Genomic DNA, 20,847 nt, shown 5'->3' with positions numbered 1-20,847 from the left:
CCTCATGATAAGCTGTAGACCACACTATCAAGAGAGTTTTCATCTATATTCTTCGTAGCCGTCTATTTACCAACACAAACCGATGCTGGCACTAAGACCGCACTCAAAGAAGAAAGCATTGAGAAGCGGCGCTCCTATTGGCCAGGGACTTAAATCTGTTTTACCTCATTTCTACCAGCATGTCACATGTGCAACCAGAGAGAAACATTTTTAAATAAAACTCTAGACGACCTTCACTCCACACACAGACGCATAACAAAGTTCTCCATCCATTTGGCAAATCTGATCATAATTCTATCGTCCTGATTCCTGCTTACCGGCAAAAACTAAAGCAGGAAGTACCAGTGAGTAGCTCAATACAGAAGTGGTCAGATGACGCGGAAGCTACAGGACTGTTTTGCCGTCACAGACTGGAATATGTTTCCGGGATTCATCCAATGGCATTGAGAAGTACAACACCTCAGTCATTGGCTTCATCAGTAAGTAGATTGACGACGTCCCCACAGTGACTGCACGTACTAGAGGTCGACCGATTAATCGGAATGGCCGATTAATTAGGGCCGATTTCAAGTTAACATAACAATCGGAAATCTGTTGTTGGTTAAGGGCTCGTAAGTAAGCATTTCACGGTAAGATTGTTGTATTCGTGCTTGTGACAAATACAATTCGATTTGGGAAACCATTTGATGACGAGGGTGAAATCCAAAGATCTGCTATATATTAATTTGCTAGGCTTCGTCATAGCTAATTTATAAAGATAAATATTGATACATTACTAGTCTCACACTATTATTCTGCAAAAATAACAAAATACTTAGTGGATGATGGCTGGACATGTCAGCTCAGAGCTCCATTAGCAGCAGATTTTGATTTAGAATGGAAAATAAATGTTAGTGCATTGATTTGTTCCTCGAATCAAACTGAACCACACCGAATCAGTTCAAAATAAAACATAACATTCCTGTATCGTATCGGAGCCCATGTATCTAGAAACATATCGAATCATCTTGAACGGGAAAGATGCACATCCCGTGTGTGTGTGTGTGTGTGTGTGTGTGTGTGTGTGTGTGTGTGTGTGTGTGTGTGTGTGTTCACGCATCACAAAGCCTGCCTGCGCTCCTCACACTCCCTGACAGAGCAGAGAGGGATGACTAACAGGGTCTCAACCACATCTCATTCTAACAGACACAGACTCTGTCGCTATCGTGTGACTGCACTACAAACACAGAAACACACTGCAATTACAGCAAACAGTGATTTGACATGATAGTATATCAGCACACAGCTCGCTCAATCATCTGTCAAATTAAAACAGTCAGACAGAGAGAACGAGAGATAGCGAACGAGAGAGAGAACGAGAGATAGCGAACGAGAGAGAGAACGAGAGATAGCGAACGAGAGAGAGAACGAGAGATAGCGAACGAGAGAGAGAACGAGAGATAGCGAACGAGAGAGAGAACGAGAGATAGCGAACGAGAGAGAGAACGAGAGATAGCGAACGAGAGAGAGAACGAGAGATAGCGAACGAGAGAGAGAACGAGAGATAGCGAACGAGAGAGAGAACGAGAGATAGCGAACGAGAGAGACAGCGGGCGAGAGAGACAGCGGGCGAGAGACAGCGGGCGAGAGACAGCGGGCGAGAGACAGCGGGCGAGAGACAGCGGGCGAGAGACAGCGGGCGAGAGACAGCGGGCGAGAGACAGCGGGCGAGAGACAGCGGGCGAGAGACAGCGGGCGAGAGACAGCGAGCGAGAGACAGCGAGCGAGAGAGACAGCGAGCGAGAGAGACAGCGAGCGAGAGAGACAGCGAGCGAGAGAGAAGCGAGCGAGAGAGACAGCGAGCGAGAGAGATAGCGACACTTGGGAAGTACTGGGTCATGCTCAGGTCGGAACTATCTGTACTGAATAAGTTAATCTTAAATTTTGTTTCCCATTGCAAAACTTTTTAAAACATTTGCCCTAATGAATGAACACCCTTTATTAGTGAATCCAGCAGCTTTATTAACCCCTCGAGCCGTCTGTAGGAGAGAACTAAAAGGAGTACAACTATTTGTAGAGTGTCTTACCTGTGATACACTGAAACTGACCATCCTCTCGCCGTATAGTGAAGGCCTCACCTGGGTTCACCTGCACCAGGATTACCTGTGGAGAGAAACACATCAAACACCTGTATAATGACATCACACAGGTGTTCACGACACAACACGAAAATAATAAACAACATAAGACGGTAACGGCCAGGGACTACCTGAACTTGTCCAATGAGAAACACTTGTTTTGATTGTCCATTTTAAAATGTTTTTCCACAGTATGGTCCCAATGAACTCAACCCTGTTTACAGTCAGGAACAGACAGCCATATTTACCAGCCATGTTACATGTTGATTTAACCCCGTTTACAGTCAGGAACAGACAGCCATATTTACCAGCCATGTTACATGTTGATTTAACCCCGTTTACAGTCAGGAACAGACAGCCATATTTACCAGCCATGTTACATGTTGATTTAACCCCGTTTACAGTCAGGAACAGACAGCCATATTTACCAGCCATGTTACATGTTGATTTAACCCCGTTTACAATCAGGAACAGACAGCCTTATTTACCAGCCATGTTACATGTCGATTTAACCCCGTTTACAGTCAGGAACAGACAGCCTTATTTACCAGCCATGTTACATGTTGATTTAACCCCGTTTACAGTCAGGAACAGACAGCCATATTTACCAGCCATGTTACATGTTGATTTAACCCCGTTTACAGTCAGGAACAGACAGCCTTATTTACCAGCCATGTTACATGTTGATTTAACCCCGTTTACAGTCAGGAACAGACAGCCATATTTACCAGCCATGTTACATGTTGATTTAAAATATGAGCCACTGAAAGCTTCTTCAAATCAGTGACATGTGGGGTTGGGGTGGGGTTAGTGTGGGGTTGGGGTTGGGGTTAGTATGGGGTTAGGGTTAGTGTGGGGTTGGGGTTAGTGTGGGGTTGGGGTTAGTGTGGGGTTAGTGTGGGGTTAGGGTTAGTGTGGGGTTAGGGTTAGTGTGGGGTTGGGGTTAGTGTGGGGTTAGTGTGGGGTTAGGGTTAGTGTGGGGTTGGGGTTAGTGTGGGGTTACGGTTAGTGTGGGGTTAGTGTGGGGTTGGGGCTAGTGTGGGGTTAGTGTGGGGTTGGGGCTAGTGTGGGGTTAGTGTGGGGTTAGGGTTAGTGTGGGGTTAGTGTGGGGTTGGGGTTGTTAGTGTGGGGTTAGGGTTAGTGTGGGGTTAGTGTGGGGTTGGGGTTAGTGTGGGGTGGGGTTAGTGTGGGGTTAGTGTGGGGGTAGGGTTAGTGTGGGGTTAGGGTTAGTGTGGGGTTGGGGTTAGTGTGGGGTTAGTGTGGGGTTAGGGTTAGTGTGGGGTTGGGGTTAGTGTGGGGTTAGTGTGGGGTTACGGTTAGTGTGGGGTTAGTGTGGGGTTGGGGCTAGTGTGGGGTTGGGGCTAGTGTGGGGTTAGTGTGGGGTTAGGGTTAGTGTGGGGTTAGTGTGGGGTTAGGGTTAGTGTGGGGTTAGTGTGGGGTTGGGGTTAGTGTGGGGTTAGGGTTAGTGTGGGGTTGGGGTTAGTGTGGGGTGGGGTTAGTGTGGGGTTAGTGTGGGGGTGGGGTTAGTGTGGGGTTAGTGTGGGGGTGGGGTTAGTGTGGGGGTGGGGTTAGTGTGGGGTTAGGGTTAGTGTGGGGTTGGGGTTAGTGTGGAGTTAGTGTGGGGTTGGGGTTAGTGTGGGGTTGGGGTTAGTGTGGGGTTAGTGTGGGGTTAGGGTTAGTGTGGGGTTAGTGTGGGGTTGGGGTTAGTGTGGGGTTGGGGTTAGTGTGGGGTTAGTGTGGGGGTGGGGTTAGTGTGGGGTTGGGGTTAGTGTGGGGTTGGGGTTAGTGTGGGGTTGGGGTTAGTGTGGGGTTGGGGTTAGTGTGGGGTTGGGGTTAGTGTGGGGTTGGGGTTAGTGTGGGGTTGGGGTTAGTGTGGGGTTAGTGTGGGGTTAGGGTTAGTGTGGGGTTGGGGTTAGTGTGGGGTTAGTGTGGGGTTAGGGTTAGTGTGGGGTTAGGGTTAGTGTGGGGTTAGGGTTAGTGTGGGGTTAGGGTTAGTGTGGGGTTGGGGTTAGTGTGGGGTTGGGGTTAGTGTGGGGTTAGTGTGGGGTTGGGGTTAGTGTGGGGTTGGGGGTGGGGTTAGTGTGGGGGTGGGGTTAGTGTGGGGTTGGGGTTAGTGTGGGGTTGGGGTTAGTGTGGGGTTGGGGTTAGTGTGGGGTTGGGGTTAGTGTGGGGTTGGGGTTGGGGTTAGTGTGGGGTTGGGGTTAGTGTGGGGTTGGGGGTGGGGTTAGTGTGGGGTTGGGGGTGGGGTTAGTGTGGGGTTGGGGGTGGGGTTAGTGTGGGGTTGGGGTTAGTGTGGGGTTAGTGTGGGGTTAGGGTTAGTGTGGGGTTGGGGTTAGTGTGGGGTTGGGGGTGGGGTTAGTGTGGGGTTGGGGTTAGTGTGGGGTTGGGGTTAGTGTGGGGTTGGGGTTAGTGTGGGGTTGGGGTTAGTGTGGGGTTGGGGTTAGTGTGGGGTTGGGGTTAGTGTGGGGTTGGGGTTAGTGTGGGGTTGGGGTTAGTGTGGGGTTGGGGTTAGTGTGGGGGTGGGGTTAGTGTGGGGTTGGGGTTAGTGTGGGGTTGGGGTTAGTGTGGGGTTGGGGTTAGTGTGGGGTTGGGGTTAGTGTGGGGTTGGGGTTAGTGTGGGGTTGGGTAGGGTTAGTGTGGGGTTGGGGTTAGTGTGGGGGTGGGTAGGGTTAGTGTGGGGTTGGGTAGGGTTAGTGTGGGGTGGGGGTTAGGGTTAGTGTGGGGTTTAGGTTGGGTTTGGGGAGGGGTTGGGGTTAGGGTTAGTGTGAGGTTGGGGTTGGGGTTAGGTTGGGGTTGGGGAGGGGTTAGTGTGGGGTTGGGGTTGGGGAGGGGTTAGTGTGGGGTTGGGGTTGGGGAGGGGTTAGGGTGGGGTTAGTGTGGGGTTGGGGTTAGTGTGGGGTTGGGGTTAGTGTGGGGTTGGGGTTAGTGTGGGGTTGGGGTTAGTGTGGGGTTGGGGTTAGTGTGGGGTTGGGGAGGGGTTAGTATGGGGTGGGGTTAGTGTGGGGTTGGGGTTGGGGAGGGGTTAGTATGGGGTGGGGTTAGTGTGGGGTTGGGGAGGGGTTAGTATGGGGTGGGGTTAGTGTGGGGTTGGGGTTAGGGTGGGGTTGGGGTTAGGGTGGGGTTAGTGTTGGGTTAATGTGGGGTTGGGGTTAGGGTGGGGTTGGGGTTAGTGTGGGGTTGGGGTTAGTGTGGGGTTAGTGTGGGGTTGGGGGTGGGGTTAGTGTGGGGTTGGGGTTAGTGTGGGGTTAATGTGGGGTTGGGGGTGGGGTTAGTGTGGGGTTGGGGTTAGTGTGGGGTTAATGTGGGGTTGGGGTTAGTGTGGGGTTGGGGTGTTGTTGGGGTTAGTGTGGGGTTGGGGTTAGTGTGGGGTTGGGGGTGGGGTTAGTGTGGGGTTGGGGTTAGTGTGGGGTTAGTGTGGGGTTAGTGTGGGGTTGGGGTTAGTGTGGGGTTGGGGTTAGTGTGGGGTTAATGTGGGGTTGGGGTTGGGGTGGGGTTAGTGTGGGGTTGGGGTTAGTGTGGGGTTAGTGTGGGGTTGGGGTTAGTGTGGGGTTAGTGTGGGGTTGGGGTGGGGTTAGTGTGGGGTTAGTGTGGGGTTGGGGTTAGTGTGGGGTTGGGGTTGGGGTTAGTGTGGGGTTGGGGTTGGGGTTAGTGTGGGGTTGGGGTTAGTGTGGGGTTAGGGTTAGTGTGGGGTTGGGGTTAGGGCTAGTGTGGGGGTGGGGTTAGTGTGGGGTTGGGGAGGGGTTAGTATGGGGTGGGGTTAGTGTGGGGTTGGGGTTAGGGTGGGGTTAATGTGGGGTTGGGGTTAGTGTGGGGTTGGGGTTAGTGTGGGGTTAATGTGGGGTTGGGGTTAGTGTGGGGTTGGGGTGTTGTTGGGGTTAGTGTGGGGTTGGGGTTAGTGTGGGGTTGGGGGTGGGGTTAGTGTGGGGTTGGGGTTAGTGTGGGGTTAGTGTGGGGTTAGTGTGGGGTTGGGGTTAGTGTGGGGTTGGGGTTAGTGTGGGGTTAATGTGGGGTTGGGGTTGGGGTGGGGTTAGTGTGGGGTTGGGGTTAGTGTGGGGTTAGTGTGGGGTTGGGGTTAGTGTGGGGTTAGTGTGGGGTTGGGGTGGGGTTAGTGTGGGGTTAGTGTGGGGTTGGGGTTAGTGTGGGGTTGGGGTTGGGGTTAGTGTGGGGTTGGGGTTGGGGTTAGTGTGGGGTTGGGGTTAGTGTGGGGTTAGGGTTAGTGTGGGGTTGGGGTTAGGGCTAGTGTGGGGGTGGGGTTAGTGTGGGGTTGGGGAGGGGTTAGTATGGGGTGGGGTTAGTGTGGGGTTGGGGTTAGGGTGGGGTTAATGTGGGGTTGGGGTTAGTGTGGGGTTGGGGTGTTGTTGGGGTTAGTGTGGGGTTGGGGTTAGTGTGGGGTTGGGGTTAGTGTGGGGTTGGGGTTAGTGTGGGGTTAGTGTGGGGTTAGTGTGGGGTTGGGGTTAGTGTGGGGTTGGGGTTAGTGTGGGGTTAATGTGGGGTTGGGGTTGGGGTGGGGTTGGGGTGGGGTTAGTGTTGGGTTGGGGTTAGTGTGGGGTTGGGGTTGGGGTTAGTGTGGGGTTGGGGTTAGTGTGGGGTTAGGGTTAGTGTGGGGTTGGGGTTAGGGCTAGTGTGGGGGTGGGGTTAGTGTGGGGTTGGGGAGGGGTTAGTATGGGGTGGGGTTAGTGTGGGGTTGGGGTTAGGGTGGGGTTGGGGTTAGGGTGGGGTTAGTGTTGGGTTAATGTGGGGTTGGGGTTAGGGTGGGGTTGGGGTTAGTGTGGGGTTAGTGTGGGGTTGGGGTTGGGGTGGGGTTGGGGTGTTGTTGGGGTTAGTGTGGGGTTGGGGTTAGTGTGGGGTTAGTGTGGGGTTGGGGTGGGGTTAGTGTGGGGTTAGTGTTGGGTTGGGGTTAGTGTGGGGTTGGGGTTGGGGTTAGTGTGGGGTTGGGGTTAGTGTGGGGTTAGGGTTAGTGTGGGGTTGGGGTTAGGGCTAGTGTGGGGGTGGGGGTGGGGTTAGTGTGGGGTTGGGGAGGGGTTAGTATGGGGTGGGGTTAGTGTGGGGTTGGGGTTAGGGTGGGGTTGGGGTTAGGGTGGGGTTAGTGTTGGGTTAATGTGGGGTTGGGGTTAGGGTGGGGTTGGGGTTAGTGTGGGGTTAGTGTGGGGTTGGGGTTAGTGTGGGGTTAGTGTGGGGTTGGGGGTGGGGTTAGTGTGGGGTTGGGGTTAGTGTGGGGTTAATGTGGGGTTGGGGGTGGGGTTAGTGTGGGGTTGGGGTTAGTGTGGGGTTAATGTGGGGTTGGGGTTAGTGTGGGGTTGGGGTGTTGTTGGGGTTAGTGTGGGGTTGGGGTTAGTGTGGGGTTGGGGGTGGGGTTAGTGTGGGGTTGGGGTTAGTGTGGGGTTAGTGTGGGGTTGGGGGTGGGGTTAGTGTGGGGTTGGGGTTAGTGTGGGGTTGGGGTTAGTGTGGGGTTAATGTGGGGTTGGGGTTGGGGTGGGGTTGGGGTGTTGTTGGGGTTAGTGTGGGGTTGGGGTTGGGGTTAGTGTGGGGTTAGTGTGGGGTTGGGGTGGGGTTAGTGTGGGGTTAGTGTTGGGTTGGGGTTAGTGTGGGGTTGGGGTTGGGGTTAGTGTGGGGTTGGGGTTAGTGTGGGGTTAGGGTTAGTGTGGGGTTAGGGTTAGTGTGGGGTTGGGGTTAGGGCTAGTGTGGGGGTGGGGTTAGTGTGGGGTTGGGAGGGGTTAGTATGGGGTGGGGTTAGTGTGGGGTTGGGGTTAGGGTGGGGTTGGGGTTAGGGTGGGGTTAGTGTTGGGTTAATGTGGGGTTGGGGTTAGGGTGGGGTTGGGGTTAGTGTGGGGTTGGGGTTAGTGTGGGGTTAGTGTGGGGTTGGGGGTGGGGTTAGTGTGGGGTTGGGGTTAGTGTGGGGTTAATGTGGGGTTGGGGGTGGGGTTAGTGTGGGGTTGGGGTTAGTGTGGGGTTAATGTGGGGTTGGGGTTAGTGTGGGGTTGGGGTGTTGTTGGGGTTAGTGTGGGGTTGGGGTTAGTGTGGGGTTGGGGGTGGGGTTAGTGTGGGGTTAGTGTGGGGTTAGTGTGGGGTTGGGGTTAGTGTGGGGTTGGGGTTAGTGTGGGGTTAATGTGGGGTTGGGGTTGGGGTGGGGTTAGTGTGGGGTTGGGGTTAGTGTGGGGTTAGTGTGGGGTTGGTGTGGGGTTAGTGTGGGGTTAGTGTGGGGTTGGGGTTAGTGTGGGGTTGGGGTTGGGGTTAGTGTGGGGTTGGGGTTGGGGTTAGTGTGGGGTTGGGGTTAGTGTGGGGTTAGGGTTAGTGTGGGGTTGGGGTTAGGGCTAGTGTGGGGGTGGGGTTAGTGTGGGGTTGGGGAGGGGTTAGTATGGGGTGGGGTTAGTGTGGGGTTGGGGTTAGGGTGGGGTTAATGTGGGGTTGGGGTTAGTGTGGGGTTGGGGTGTTGTTGGGGTTAGTGTGGGGTTGGGGTTAGTGTGGGGTTGGGGTTAGTGTGGGGTTGGGGTTAGTGTGGGGTTAGTGTGGGGTTAGTGTGGGGTTGGGGTTAGTGTGGGGTTGGGGTTAGTGTGGGGTTAGGGTTAGTGTGGGGTTGGGGTTAGTGTGGGGTTAATGTGGGGTTGGGGTGGGGTTAGTGTGGGGTTAGTGTGGGGTTGGGGTTAGTGTGGGGTTAATGTGGGGTTGGGGGTGGGGTTAGTGTGGGGTTGGGGTTAGTGTGGGGTTAATGTGGGGTTGGGGTTAGTGTGGGGTTGGGGTGTTGTTGGGGTTAGTGTGGGGTTGGGGTTAGTGTGGGGTTGGGGGTGGGGTTAGTGTGGGGTTGGGGTTAGTGTGGGGTTAATGTGGGGTTGGGGTTGGGGTGGGGTTAGTGTGGGGTTGGGGTTAGTGTGGGGTTAGTGTGGGGTTGGTGTGGGGTTAGTGTGGGGTTAGTGTGGGGTTGGGGTTAGTGTGGGGTTGGGGTTGGGGTTAGTGTGGGGTTGGGGTTGGGGTTAGTGTGGGGTTGGGGTTAGTGTGGGGTTAGGGTTAGTGTGGGGTTGGGGTTAGGGCTAGTGTGGGGGTGGGGTTAGTGTGGGGTTGGGGAGGGGTTAGTATGGGGTGGGGTTAGTGTGGGGTTGGGGTTAGGGTGGGGTTAATGTGGGGTTGGGGTTAGTGTGGGGTTGGGGTGTTGTTGGGGTTAGTGTGGGGTTGGGGTTAGTGTGGGTTGGGGTTAGTGTGGGGTTGGGGTTAGTGTGGGGTTAGTGTGGGGTTAGTGTGGGGTTGGGGTTAGTGTGGGGTTGGGGTTAGTGTGGGGTTAATGTGGGGTTGGGGTTGGGGTGGGGTTAGTGTGGGGTTGGGGTTAGTGTGGGGTTAGTGTGGGGTTGGGGTGGGGTTAGTGTTGGGTTGGGGTTAGTGTGGGGTTGGGGTTGGGGTTAGTGTGGGGTTGGGGTTAGTGTGGGGTTAGGGTTAGTGTGGGGTTGGGGTTAGGGCTAGTGTGGGGGTGGGGTTAGTGTGGGGTTGGGGAGGGGTTAGTATGGGGTGGGGTTAGTGTGGGGTTGGGGTTAGGGTGGGGTTGGGGTTAGGGTGGGGTTAGTGTTGGGTTAATGTGGGGTTGGGGTTAGGGTGGGGTTGGGGTTAGTGTGGGGTTAGTGTGGGGTTGGGGTTGGGGTGGGGTTGGGGTGTTGTTGGGGTTAGTGTGGGGTTGGGGTTAGTGTGGGGTTAGTGTGGGGTTGGGGTGGGGTTAGTGTGGGGTTAGTGTTGGGTTGGGGTTAGTGTGGGGTTGGGGTTGGGGTTAGTGTGGGGTTGGGGTTAGTGTGGGGTTAGGGTTAGTGTGGGGTTGGGGTTAGGGCTAGTGTGGGGGTGGGGGTGGGGTTAGTGTGGGGTTGGGGAGGGGTTAGTATGGGGTGGGGTTAGTGTGGGGTTGGGGTTAGGGTGGGGTTGGGGTTAGGGTGGGGTTAGTGTTGGGTTAATGTGGGGTTGGGGTTAGGGTGGGGTTGGGGTTAGTGTGGGGTTAGTGTGGGGTTGGGGTTAGTGTGGGGTTAGTGTGGGGTTGGGGGTGGGGTTAGTGTGGGGTTGGGGTTAGTGTGGGGTTAATGTGGGGTTGGGGGTGGGGTTAGTGTGGGGTTGGGGTTAGTGTGGGGTTAATGTGGGGTTGGGGTTAGTGTGGGGTTGGGGTGTTGTTGGGGTTAGTGTGGGGTTGGGGTTAGTGTGGGGTTGGGGGTGGGGTTAGTGTGGGGTTGGGGTTAGTGTGGGGTTAGTGTGGGGTTGGGGGTGGGGTTAGTGTGGGGTTGGGGTTAGTGTGGGGTTGGGGTTAGTGTGGGGTTAATGTGGGGTTGGGGTTGGGGTGGGGTTGGGGTGTTGTTGGGGTTAGTGTGGGGTTGGGGTTGGGGTTAGTGTGGGGTTAGTGTGGGGTTGGGGTGGGGTTAGTGTGGGGTTAGTGTTGGGTTGGGGTTAGTGTGGGGTTGGGGTTGGGGTTAGTGTGGGGTTGGGGTTAGTGTGGGGTTAGGGTTAGTGTGGGGTTAGGGTTAGTGTGGGGTTGGGGTTAGGGCTAGTGTGGGGGTGGGGTTAGTGTGGGGTTGGGTTGTTGGGGTTAGTGTGGGGTTGGGGTGGGGTTAGTGTGGGGTTAGTGTTGGGTTGGGGTTAGTGTGGGGTTGGGGTTGGGGTTAGTGTGGGGTTGGTGTGGGGTTGGGGTTAGTGTGGGGTTGGGGTCAGTGTGGGGTTAGTGTGGGGTTGGGGTTAGTGTGGGGTTGGGGTCAGTGTGGGGTTAGGGTTAGTGTGGGGTTAGGGTCAGTGTGGGGTTAGTAAGGGGTTGGGGTTAGTGTGGGGTTAGTAAGGGGGTGGGGTTAGTGTGGGGTTGGGGTTAGTGTGAGGTTGGGGTTAGTGTGAGGTTGGGGTTAGTGTGGGGTTGGGGTTAGTGTGGGGTTGGGGTTAGTGTGGGGTTGGGGTTAGTGTGGGGTTGGGGTTAGTGTTAGTGTGGGGTTAGTGTTGGGGTTAGTGTTAGTGTGGGGTTAGTGTGGGGTTAGGGTTAGGGTGGGGTTAGTGTGGGGTTAGGGTTAGTGTGGGGTTAGGGTTAGTGTGGGGTTAGGGTTAGTGTGGGGTTGGGGTCAGTGTGGGGTTGGGGTTAGTGTGGGGTTGGGGTTAGTGTGGGGTTGGGGTTAGTGTGGGGTTGGGGTCAGTGTGGGGTTAGTGTGGGGTTGGGGTCAGTGTGGGGTTAGTGTGGGGTTGGGGTTAGTGTGGGGTTGGGGTCAGTGTGGGGTTAGGGTTAGTGTGGGGTTAGGGTCAGTGTGGGGTTAGTAAGGGGTTGGGGTTAGTGTGGGGTTAGTAAGGGGTTAGGGTTAGTGTGGGGTTAGTGTGGGGTTAGTGTGGGGTTAGTGTTGGGGTTAGTGTTAGTGTGGGGTTAGGGTTAGTGTGGGGTTAGGGTTAGTGTGGGGTTAGGGTTAGTGTGGGGTTAGGGTTAGTGTGGGGTTGGGGTTAGTGTGGGGTTGGGGTTAGTGTGGGGTTGGGGTGGGGTGGGGTTGGGGTGGGGTGGGGTTGGGGTGGGGGTTAGTGTGGGGTTGGGGTTAGTGTGGGGTTGGGGTTAGTGTGGGGAAAGTGTGGGGTGGGGGTTAGTGTGGGGTGGGGGTTAGTGTGGGGTGGGGGTTAGTGTGGGGTGGGGGTAGTGTGGGGTTGGGGGTAGTGTGGGGTTGGGGGTAGTGTGGGGTTGGGGGGTAGTGTGGGGTTGGGGGTAGTGTGGGGTTGGGGTTAGTGCGGGGTTAGTGTGGGGGTGGGGTTGGGGTTAGTGCGGGGTTAGTGTGGGGGTGGGGTTAGTGTGGGTTGGGGTTGGGGTTAGTGTGGGGTTAGTGTGGGGGTGGGGTTAGTGTGGGGTTGGGGTTGGGGTTAGTGTGGGGTTGGGGTAGTGTGGGGTTGGGGTTAGTGTGGGGTTGGGGGTTAGTGTGGGGTTGGGGGTTAGTGTGGGGTTGGGGGTTAGTGTGGGGTTGGGGGTTAGTGTGGGGTTGGGGTTAGTGTGGGGTTGGGGTTAGTGTGGGGTGGGGGTTAGTGTGGGGTGGGGTTAGTGTGGGGTTGGGGTTAGTGTGGGGTTGGGGTTAGTGTGGGGTGGGGTTAGTGTGGGGTTGGGGTTAGTGTGGGGTTGGGGAGGGGTTAGTATGGGGTGGGGTTAGTGTGGGGTTGGGGTTGGGGAGGGGTTAGTATGGGGTGGGGTTAGTGTGGGGTTGGGGAGGGGTTAGTATGGGGTGGGGTTAGTGTGGGGTTGGGGTTAGGGTGGGGTTGGGGTTAGGGTGGGGTTAGTGTTGGGTTAATGTGGGGTTGGGGTTAGGGTGGGGTTGGGGTTAGTGTGGGGTTGGGGTTAGTGTGGGGTTAGTGTGGGGTTGGGGGTGGGGTTAGTGTGGGGTTGGGGTTAGTGTGGGGTTAATGTGGGGTTGGGGGTGGGGTTAGTGTGGGGTTGGGGTTAGTGTGGGGTTAATGTGGGGTTGGGGTTAGTGTGGGGTTGGGGTGTTGTTGGGGTTAGTGTGGGGTTGGGGTTAGTGTGGGGTTGGGGGTGGGGTTAGTGTGGGGTTGGGGTTAGTGTGGGGTTAGTGTGGGGTTAGTGTGGGGTTGGGGTTAGTGTGGGGTTGGGGTTAGTGTGGGGTTAATGTGGGGTTGGGGTTGGGGTGGGGTTAGTGTGGGGTTGGGGTTAGTGTGGGGTTAGTGTGGGGTTGGGGTGGGGTTAGTGTGGGGTTAGTGTTGGGTTGGGGTTAGTGTGGGGTTGGGGTTGGGGTTAGTGTGGGGTTGGGGTTAGTGTGGGGTTAGGGTTAGTGTGGGGTTGGGGTTAGGGCTAGTGTGGGGTGGGGTTAGTGTGGGGTTGGGGAGGGGTTAGTATGGGGTGGGGTTAGTGTGGGGTTGGGGTTAGGGTGGGGTTAATGTGGGGTTGGGGTTAGTGTGGGGTTGGGGTGTTGTTGGGGTTAGTGTGGGGTTGGGGTTAGTGTGGGGTTGGGGGTGGGGTTAGTGTGGGGTTGGGGTTAGTGTGGGGTTAGTGTGGGGTTAGTGTGGGGTTGGGGTTAGTGTGGGGTTGGGGTTAGTGTGGGGTTAATGTGGGGTTGGGGTTAGTGTGGGGTTGGGGTTAGTGTGGGGTTAGTGTGGGGTTGGGGTGGGGTTAGTGTTGGGTTGGGGTTAGTGTGGGGTTGGGGTTGGGGTTAGTGTGGGGTTGGGGTTAGTGTGGGGTTAGGGTTAGTGTGGGGTTGGGGTTAGGGCTAGTGTGGGGGTGGGGTTAGTGTGGGGTTGGGGAGGGGTTAGTATGGGGTGGGGTTAGTGTGGGGTTGGGGTTAGGGTGGGGTTGGGGTTAGGGTGGGGTTAGTGTTGGGTTAATGTGGGGTTGGGGTTAGGGTGGGGTTGGGGTTAGTGTGGGGTTAGTGTGGGGTTGGGGTTGGGGTGGGGTTGGGGTGTTGTTGGGGTTAGTGTGGGGTTGGGGTTAGTGTGGGGTTAGTGTGGGGTTGGGGTGGGGTTAGTGTGGGGTTAGTGTTGGGTTGGGTTAGTGTGGGGTTGGGGTTGGGGTTAGTGTGGGGTTGGGGTTAGTGTGGGGTTAGGGTTAGTGTGGGGTTGGGGTTAGGGCTAGTGTGGGGGTGGGGGTGGGGTTAGTGTGGGGTTGGGGAGGGGTTAGTATGGGGTGGGGTTAGTGTGGGGTTGGGGTTAGGGTGGGGTTGGGGTTAGGGTGGGGTTAGTGTTGGGTTAATGTGGGGTTGGGGTTAGGGTGGGGTTGGGGTTAGTGTGGGGTTAGTGTGGGGTTGGGGTTAGTGTGGGGTTAGTGTGGGGTTGGGGGTGGGGTTAGTGTGGGGTTGGGTTAGTGTGGGGTTAATGTGGGGTTGGGGGTGGGGTTAGTGTGGGGTTGGGGTTAGTGTGGGGTTAATGTGGGGTTGGGGTTAGTGTGGGGTTGGGGTGTTGTTGGGGTTAGTGTGGGGTTGGGGTTAGTGTGGGGTTGGGGGTGGGGTTAGTGTGGGGTTGGGGTTAGTGTGGGGTTAGTGTGGGGTTGGGGGTGGGGTTAGTGTGGGGTTGGGGTTAGTGTGGGGTTGGGGTTAGTGTGGGGTTAATGTGGGGTTGGGGTTGGGGTGGGGTTGGGGTGTTGTTGGGGTTAGTGTGGGGTTGGGGTTGGGGTTAGTGTGGGGTTAGTGTGGGGTTGGGGTGGGGTTAGTGTGGGGTTAGTGTTGGGTTGGGGTTAGTGTGGGGTTGGGGTTGGGGTTAGTGTGGGGTTGGGGTTAGTGTGGGGTTAGGGTTAGTGTGGGGTTAGGGTTAGTGTGGGGTTGGGGTTAGGGCTAGTGTGGGGGTGGGGTTAGTGTGGGGTTGGGTTGTTGGGGTTAGTGTGGGGTTGGGGTGGGGTTAGTGTGGGGTTAGTGTGGGGTTGGGTTGTTGGGGTTAGTGTGGGGTTGGGGTGGGTTAGTGTGGGTTAGTGTTGGGTTGGGGTTAGTGTGGGGTTGGGGTTGGGGTTAGTGTGGGGTTGGTGTGGGGTTGGGGTTAGTGTGGGGTTGGGGTCAGTGTGGGGTTAGTGTGGGGTTGGGGTTAGTGTGGGGTTGGGGTCAGTGTGGGGTTAGGGTTAGTGTGGGGTTAGGGTCAGTGTGGGGTTAGTAAGGGGTTGGGGTTAGTGTGGGGTTAGTAAGGGGTTGGGGTTAGTGTGAGGTTGGGGTTAGTGTGGGGTTGGGGTTAGTGTGGGGTTGGGGTTAGTGTGGGGTTGGGTTAGTGTTAGTGTGGGGTTAGTGTTGGGGTTAGTGTTAGTGTGGGGTTAGTGTGGGGTTAGGGTTAGGGTGGGGTTAGTGTGGGGTTAGGGTTAGTGTGGGGTTAGGGTTAGTGTGGGGTTAGGGTTAGTGTGGGGTTGGGGTCAGTGTGGGGTTGGGGTTAGTGTGGGGTTGGGGTTAGTGTGGGGTTGGGGTCAGTGTGGGGTTAGTGTGGGGTTGGGGTCAGTGTGGGGTTAGTGTGGGGTTGGGGTCAGTGTGGGGTTAGGGTTAGTGTGGGGTTAGGGTCAGTGTGGGGTTAGGGTTAGTGTGGGGTTAGGGTCAGTGTGGGGTTAGTAAGGGGTTGGGGTTAGTGTGGGGTTAGTAAGGGGTTAGGGTTAGTGTGGGGTTAGTGTGGGGTTAGTGTGGGGTTAGTGTTGGGGTTAGTGTTAGTGTGGGGTTAGGGTTAGTGTGGGGTTAGGGTTAGTGTGGGGTTAGGGTTAGTGTGGGGTTAGGGTTAGTGTGGGGTTGGGGTTAGTGTGGGGTTGGGGTTAGTGTGGGGTTGGGGTGGGGTGGGGTTGGGGTGGGGTGGGGTTGGGGTGGGGGTTAGTGTGGGGTTGGGGTTAGTGTGGGGTTGGGGTTAGTGTGGGGAAAGTGTGGGGTGGGGGTTAGTGTGGGGTGGGGGTTAGTGTGGGGTGGGGGTTAGTGTGGGGTGGGGGTAGTGTGGGGTTGGGGTAGTGTGGGGTTGGGGGTAGTGTGGGGTTGGGGGGTAGTGTGGGGTTGGGGGTAGTGTGGGGTTGGGGTTGGGGTTGGGGGTAGTGTGGGGTTGGGGTTGGGGTTAGTGCGGGGTTAGTGTGGGGGTGGGGTTAGTGTGGGGTTGGGGTTGGGGTTAGTGTGGGGTTAGTGTGGGGGTGGGGTTAGTGTGGGGTTGGGGTTGGGGTTAGTGTGGGGTTGGGGTAGTGTGGGGTGGGGGTTAGTGTGGGGTTGGGGGTTAGTGTGGGGTTGGGGGTTAGTGTGGGGTTGGGGGTTAGTGTGGGGTTGGGGGTTAGTGTGGGGTTGGGGGTTAGTGTGGGGTTGGGGTTAGTGTGGGGTTGGGGGTTAGTGTGGGGTGGGGGTTAGTGTGGGGTGGGGGTTAGTGTGGGGTTGGGGTTAGTGTGGGGTGGGGGTTAGTGTGGGGTGGGGGTTAGTGTGGGGTGGGGTTAGTGTGGGGTTGGGGTTAGTGTGGGGTTGGGGTTAGTGTGGGGGTGTGGGGGGTTAGTGTGGGGTGGGGTGGGGGTTAGTGTGGGGTGAGGGTTAGTGTGGGGTTGGGGTTAGTGTGGGGTTAGTGGGGGGTTGGGGTTGGGGTTAGTGAGGGTTGGGGTTAGGGTTAGTGAGGGTTGGGGTTGGGGTTAGTAAGGGTTGGGGTTAGGGTTAGTAAGGGTTGGGGTTAGGGTTAGTGGGGGTTGGGGTTAGTGTGGGGTGGGGTTAGTGTGGGGTGGGGGTTAGTGTGGGGTGGGGGTTAGTGTGGGGTGGGGGTTAGTGTGGGGTGGGGGTTAGTGTGGGGTTAGTGTGGGGGTGGGGTTAGTGTGGGGTGGGGGTTAGTGTGGGGTGGGGGTTAGTGTGGGGTGGGGGTTAGTGTGGGTTTGGGGTTAGTGTGGGGTTAGTGTGGGGTTAGGGTTAGTGTGGGGTGGGGGTTAGTGTGGGGTTAGTGTGGGGTAGTGTGGGTTAGTGTGGGGGTGGGGTTAGTGTGGGGTTGGGGTTAGTGTGGGGTGGGGGTTAGTGTGGGGTGGGGGTTAGTGTGGGGTTGGGGTTAGTGTGGGGTTGGGGTTAGTGTGGGGTTGGGGTCAGTGTGGGGTTGGGGTTAGGGTGGGGTTGGGGTTAGGGTCATATGGGGCTGGTTTCCCCAGACACAGATTAGGCTAAACCTAGTCCAGGATGAAATCCCATGGTCAAGAGAGATGTTTTTTTAGTCAGGGCCTAGGCTGGGAACTTCCAGGGATCTCATCATATGATATTATGGGTCCCGATACAACACGTAGATATGATTCCCCACGTAGATATGATTCCCCACGTAGGTATGATTCCCCACGTAGGTATGATTCCCCACGTAGGTATGATTCCCCACGTAGGTATGATTCCCCACGTAGGTATGATTCCCCACGTAGGTATGATTCCCCACGTAGGTATGATTCCCCACGTAGGTATGATTCCCCACGTAGATATGATTCCCCACGTAGATATGATTCCCCACGTAGATATGATTCCCCACGTAGATATGATTCCCCACGTAGATATGATTCCACACATACATTTGAAGTCAGAAGTTTACATACACCTTAGCCAAATACATTTAAACTCCGTTTGTCACAACTTCTGACATTTAATCCTAGTAAAAATTCCCTGTCTTAGGTCAGTTGGGATCACTACTTTATTTTAAGAATGTGAAATGTCAGAATAATAGTAGAGAGAATTATTTATTTCAGTTTTTATTTCTTTCATCACATTCCCAGTGGGTCAGAAGTTTACATACACTCAATTAGTATTTGCTAGCATTGCCTTTAAATTGTTTAACTTGGTTCAAACGTTTCGGGTAGCCTTGCAGAAGCTTCCCACAATACGTTGGGTGAATTCGTCCTGTTTGAATCTTAATTCTACAACATTAGGTGATGTAACAATACTAGAGCACCTCCGACAGTTCCCTACGAAATGACCCGCTGTAAAACAAGCAAAAACAGAACGGTGAATTTAACACCTCCGACAGTTCCCTACGAAATGACCCGCTGTAAAACAAGCAAAAACAGAACGGTGAATTTAACACCTCCGACAGTTCCCTACGAAATGACCCGCTGTAAAACAAGCAAAAACAGAACGGTGAATTTAACACCTCCGACAGTTCCCTATGAAATGACCCGCTGTAAAACAAGCAAAAACAGAACGGTGAATTTAACACCTCCGACAGTTCCCTATGAAATGACCCGCTGTAAACAAGCAAAAACAGAACGGTAAATTTAACCTCGTGTCATCTCATTACAGACAGGAGGATTCCCTTCTTTCCCATAGCGTTACACTTATCCCCCTCACCCTCCTCTCTCCCCCCCACCTTGACCATTAGAGACCCATAATGGTGAGCCCAGCACGCACACAGGCATGCAGGACACCGGACTGATACAAAGAGAAAGGGAGGGGGGGGGGGTAGATTCAGTTCTGACGTGTGAACAACGTCACTTCGGGCAGACTGCGCCGAGGACTCAGGAAGAGGGGGAGAATTATTGGTCTGGTCTGGTCATTATAGGGCTTCTGGTCAAAATGTAGTGCACTATATACCGGGAATCGGATACCGTTTTGAGGGTGCAACCTATGACTCAGTCACTCCACTGTCATTTTATAACACACTGGCTGAGCTCATGACACGTTTTCCCCGCTCTCTGACGTGTCAAATAAACCCTAGGTCTCAATGCCTGTCTGCTTAAAGCAGCTCAGAGTATCAATTCTGCTCTAGGATCACTTTTCCCTAATATACATAGTACTGTACATACCATTTTCTTTCCAAATGATATAGTGTCTATACACACACACACACACCACGTATTTGTATTGTAGATTTTTTAGTTGTACTCTGTCAGTTAAAAAAAAAAAAAAATTGGTACTTTTGATTTTTGTGTGTGTGTGTGTGTGTGTGTGTGTGTGTGTGTGTGTGTGTGTGTGTGTGTGTGTGTGTGTGTGTGTGTGTGTGAATCTACTGTTGGACCTAGTAACATAAGCATTTCTCCGCACCTGCTGTTAACACCTTGCAAAGCTTTGTTTGCGGCCAAAAAAACGTTGATTTGATTAGAATTGTAAAGAACAAGTTGTTGGGTATTAATACTACTAATACTATCTATCAGACAATAGTGAGATATGAAGAGATTAGGTGAGATGAATAAAAATATATAATGATTAAACTAAAGAGGAAGCTATAGGCTAATAACCCTGCAGCCTGGTCACTAAGAAAGGCTCGAGTATAAAATGGCTCCCTATTTCTGATATCACCTCGTCCAATCCTTTTCATCAGGGCTTATGTGGCTCTGTTTATAGTAGTGCACTTTATAGTAAACACTTTCCAAATTAACGAAGCCCCTCCCCCTCTATAAGCCCCTCCCCCTCTCTATAAGCCCCTCCCCCTGACAAGGCCCCTCCCCCTGACAAGGCCCCTCCCCCTCACAAGGCCACTCCCCTCACAAGGCCACTCCCCTCACAAGGCCACTCCCCTCACAAGGCCACGCCCCTCACAAGGCCACGCCCCTCACAAGGCCACGCCCCTCACAAGGCCACGCCCCTCACAAGGCCACGCCCCTCACAAGGCCACGCCCCTCACAAGGCCACGCCCCTCACAAGGCCACACCCCTCACAAGGCCACGCCCCTCACAAGGCCACGCCCCTCACAAGGCCACGCCCCTCACAAGGCCACGCCCCTCACAAGGCCACTCCCCTCACAAGGCCACTCCCCTCACAAGGCCACTCCCCTCACATGGCTCTTTTTAAAGTACTGCACTTTACAGTAAATAGGGCTCCAATTTAGGACACAAACAAAAGCTTCTAGGAATACTAGACGCAAAATGTATCAAACTACGCAGGCTTTGATTTTCAACTTCCCTTGCTTTAGATAAACAGAATTTCACAAGATTTACATTTCAGAAAACAAACTACAGGTCTAGTTTCAATCGGAAGTAAACATTTCAGAAATAAGCTATTTTAATGCCACATGCCAAATCCTCTCGTCTCCAATCTTTCCTCTATACGCCACTCCCCTAGATACGCCACTCCCCTAGATACGCCACTCCCCTCTAAAACCTTCTGATCTTATTGAGCGTACAAGATACGCTGTAACGCGTGTAATTAGCCTTACTGTGTAAGTGCTACTCTGTGTAGATGTGTGTGTCTGGTTAGTTAGGGGCCACCTAACTAACCAGACACACCTCTGTGCCCTACCTCGCTCTTGTGGAGATCTCTGCCATCATAGAAGCTGTGAGTCTCCCAGGGCATAGGGCTCTGTCTGAGGCGGAGGATCCTCTCCGTCTCTCCCTGGCTCTGTGTCTGCACTGCATTCAGCATCACCTCCATGTCCACAGACTCCCTTTCATGAACTCAGCTCAGACTGAGATGGACTACCCCTTTCACTGCCTGCCACAGTGTGTTACGCGCGCACACACACACACACACACACACACGCCCTCTCACGGTGTCACGCACACAGATGTTGTTCACACGCCCACACAGGCAAGCAGCGACAGTGAGAGCATGATAGGAGGGTGTGGGTAGGTGGCTAATTGAATCAAAGTCAAGGCCCTCCCTATTGGTGGAGGGATGGGGGTGGGGGGGGAGGGTTCATGACGCGTGTGTTTGTTTGCTTTCTACTTCCCGTGTGAAGCTACCAGCTGGCTTTCTCTTCCACCAACATCCCTCCCCACCACACCATCCTTTCACCAATGACAGCACAGTCCACACCTCTCATCTCACTAACGACAACACTCAGCCTCCTCTCCCTCCCTCCATCCTCCTCCCTCCCAAATCTCTGTCCCCCGCTCTCTCACGGTAGCCCTCTCTGTGTGTCTCTCTCTCTCTCTCTCTCTTACGGTAGTCCTCTCTGTGTGTCTCTCTCTCTCTCTCTCTTACCTTACGGTAGTCCTCTCTGTGTGTCTCTCTCTTACGGTAGCCCTCTGTGTGTGTCTCTCTCTCTTACGGTAGTCCTCTCTGTGTGTCTCTCTAACGGTAGCCCTCTCTGTGTGTCTCTATCTCTCTTACGGTAGTCCTCTCTGTCTCTCTCTCACGGTAGCCCTCTCTGTGTCTCTCTCTCTCTAACGGTAGCCCTCTCTGTGTCTCTCTCTCTCTCTCTCTCTCTTACGGTAGTCCTCTGTGTCTCTCTCGCTCTCTTACGGTAGTCCTCTCTGTGTGTCTCTCTCTCTCACGGTAGTCCTCTCTGTGTGTCTCTCTCTCTCTCTCTCGGTAGCCCTCTCTGTGTGTCTCTCTCTCTCTCTCACGGTAGCCCTCTCTGTGTGTCTCTCTCTCTAACGGTAGCCCTCTCTGTGTGTCTCTCTCTCTAACGGTAGCCCTCTCTGTGTGTCTCTCTCTCTAACGGTAGCCCT

The 20,847-nt window shown here is 54.7% G+C and overlaps 1 protein-coding gene across 2 annotated transcripts in view; it reads right to left on the bottom strand.

The window, feature by feature from the left end:
* Positions 1 to 20,847, bottom strand: part of fndc3a (fibronectin type III domain containing 3A) — a 185,004-nt gene that overhangs the window by 124,960 nt on the left and 39,197 nt on the right. For both annotated transcript variants that reach the window (XM_038960994.1, XM_038960993.1), the window contains one exon: positions 2,067 to 2,142. In XM_038960994.1, the coding sequence (XP_038816922.1) occupies positions 2,067 to 2,142 (76 nt within the window). The remainder of the gene's footprint in view (positions 1 to 2,066; positions 2,143 to 20,847) is intronic.

This window comes from Salvelinus namaycush, chromosome 23 (assembly GCF_016432855.1).
Source record: "Salvelinus namaycush isolate Seneca chromosome 23, SaNama_1.0, whole genome shotgun sequence".
Lineage (NCBI taxonomy): Eukaryota > Metazoa > Chordata > Actinopteri > Salmoniformes > Salmonidae > Salvelinus > Salvelinus namaycush.
This window is presented reverse-complemented; position numbering and strand designations above follow the sequence as displayed.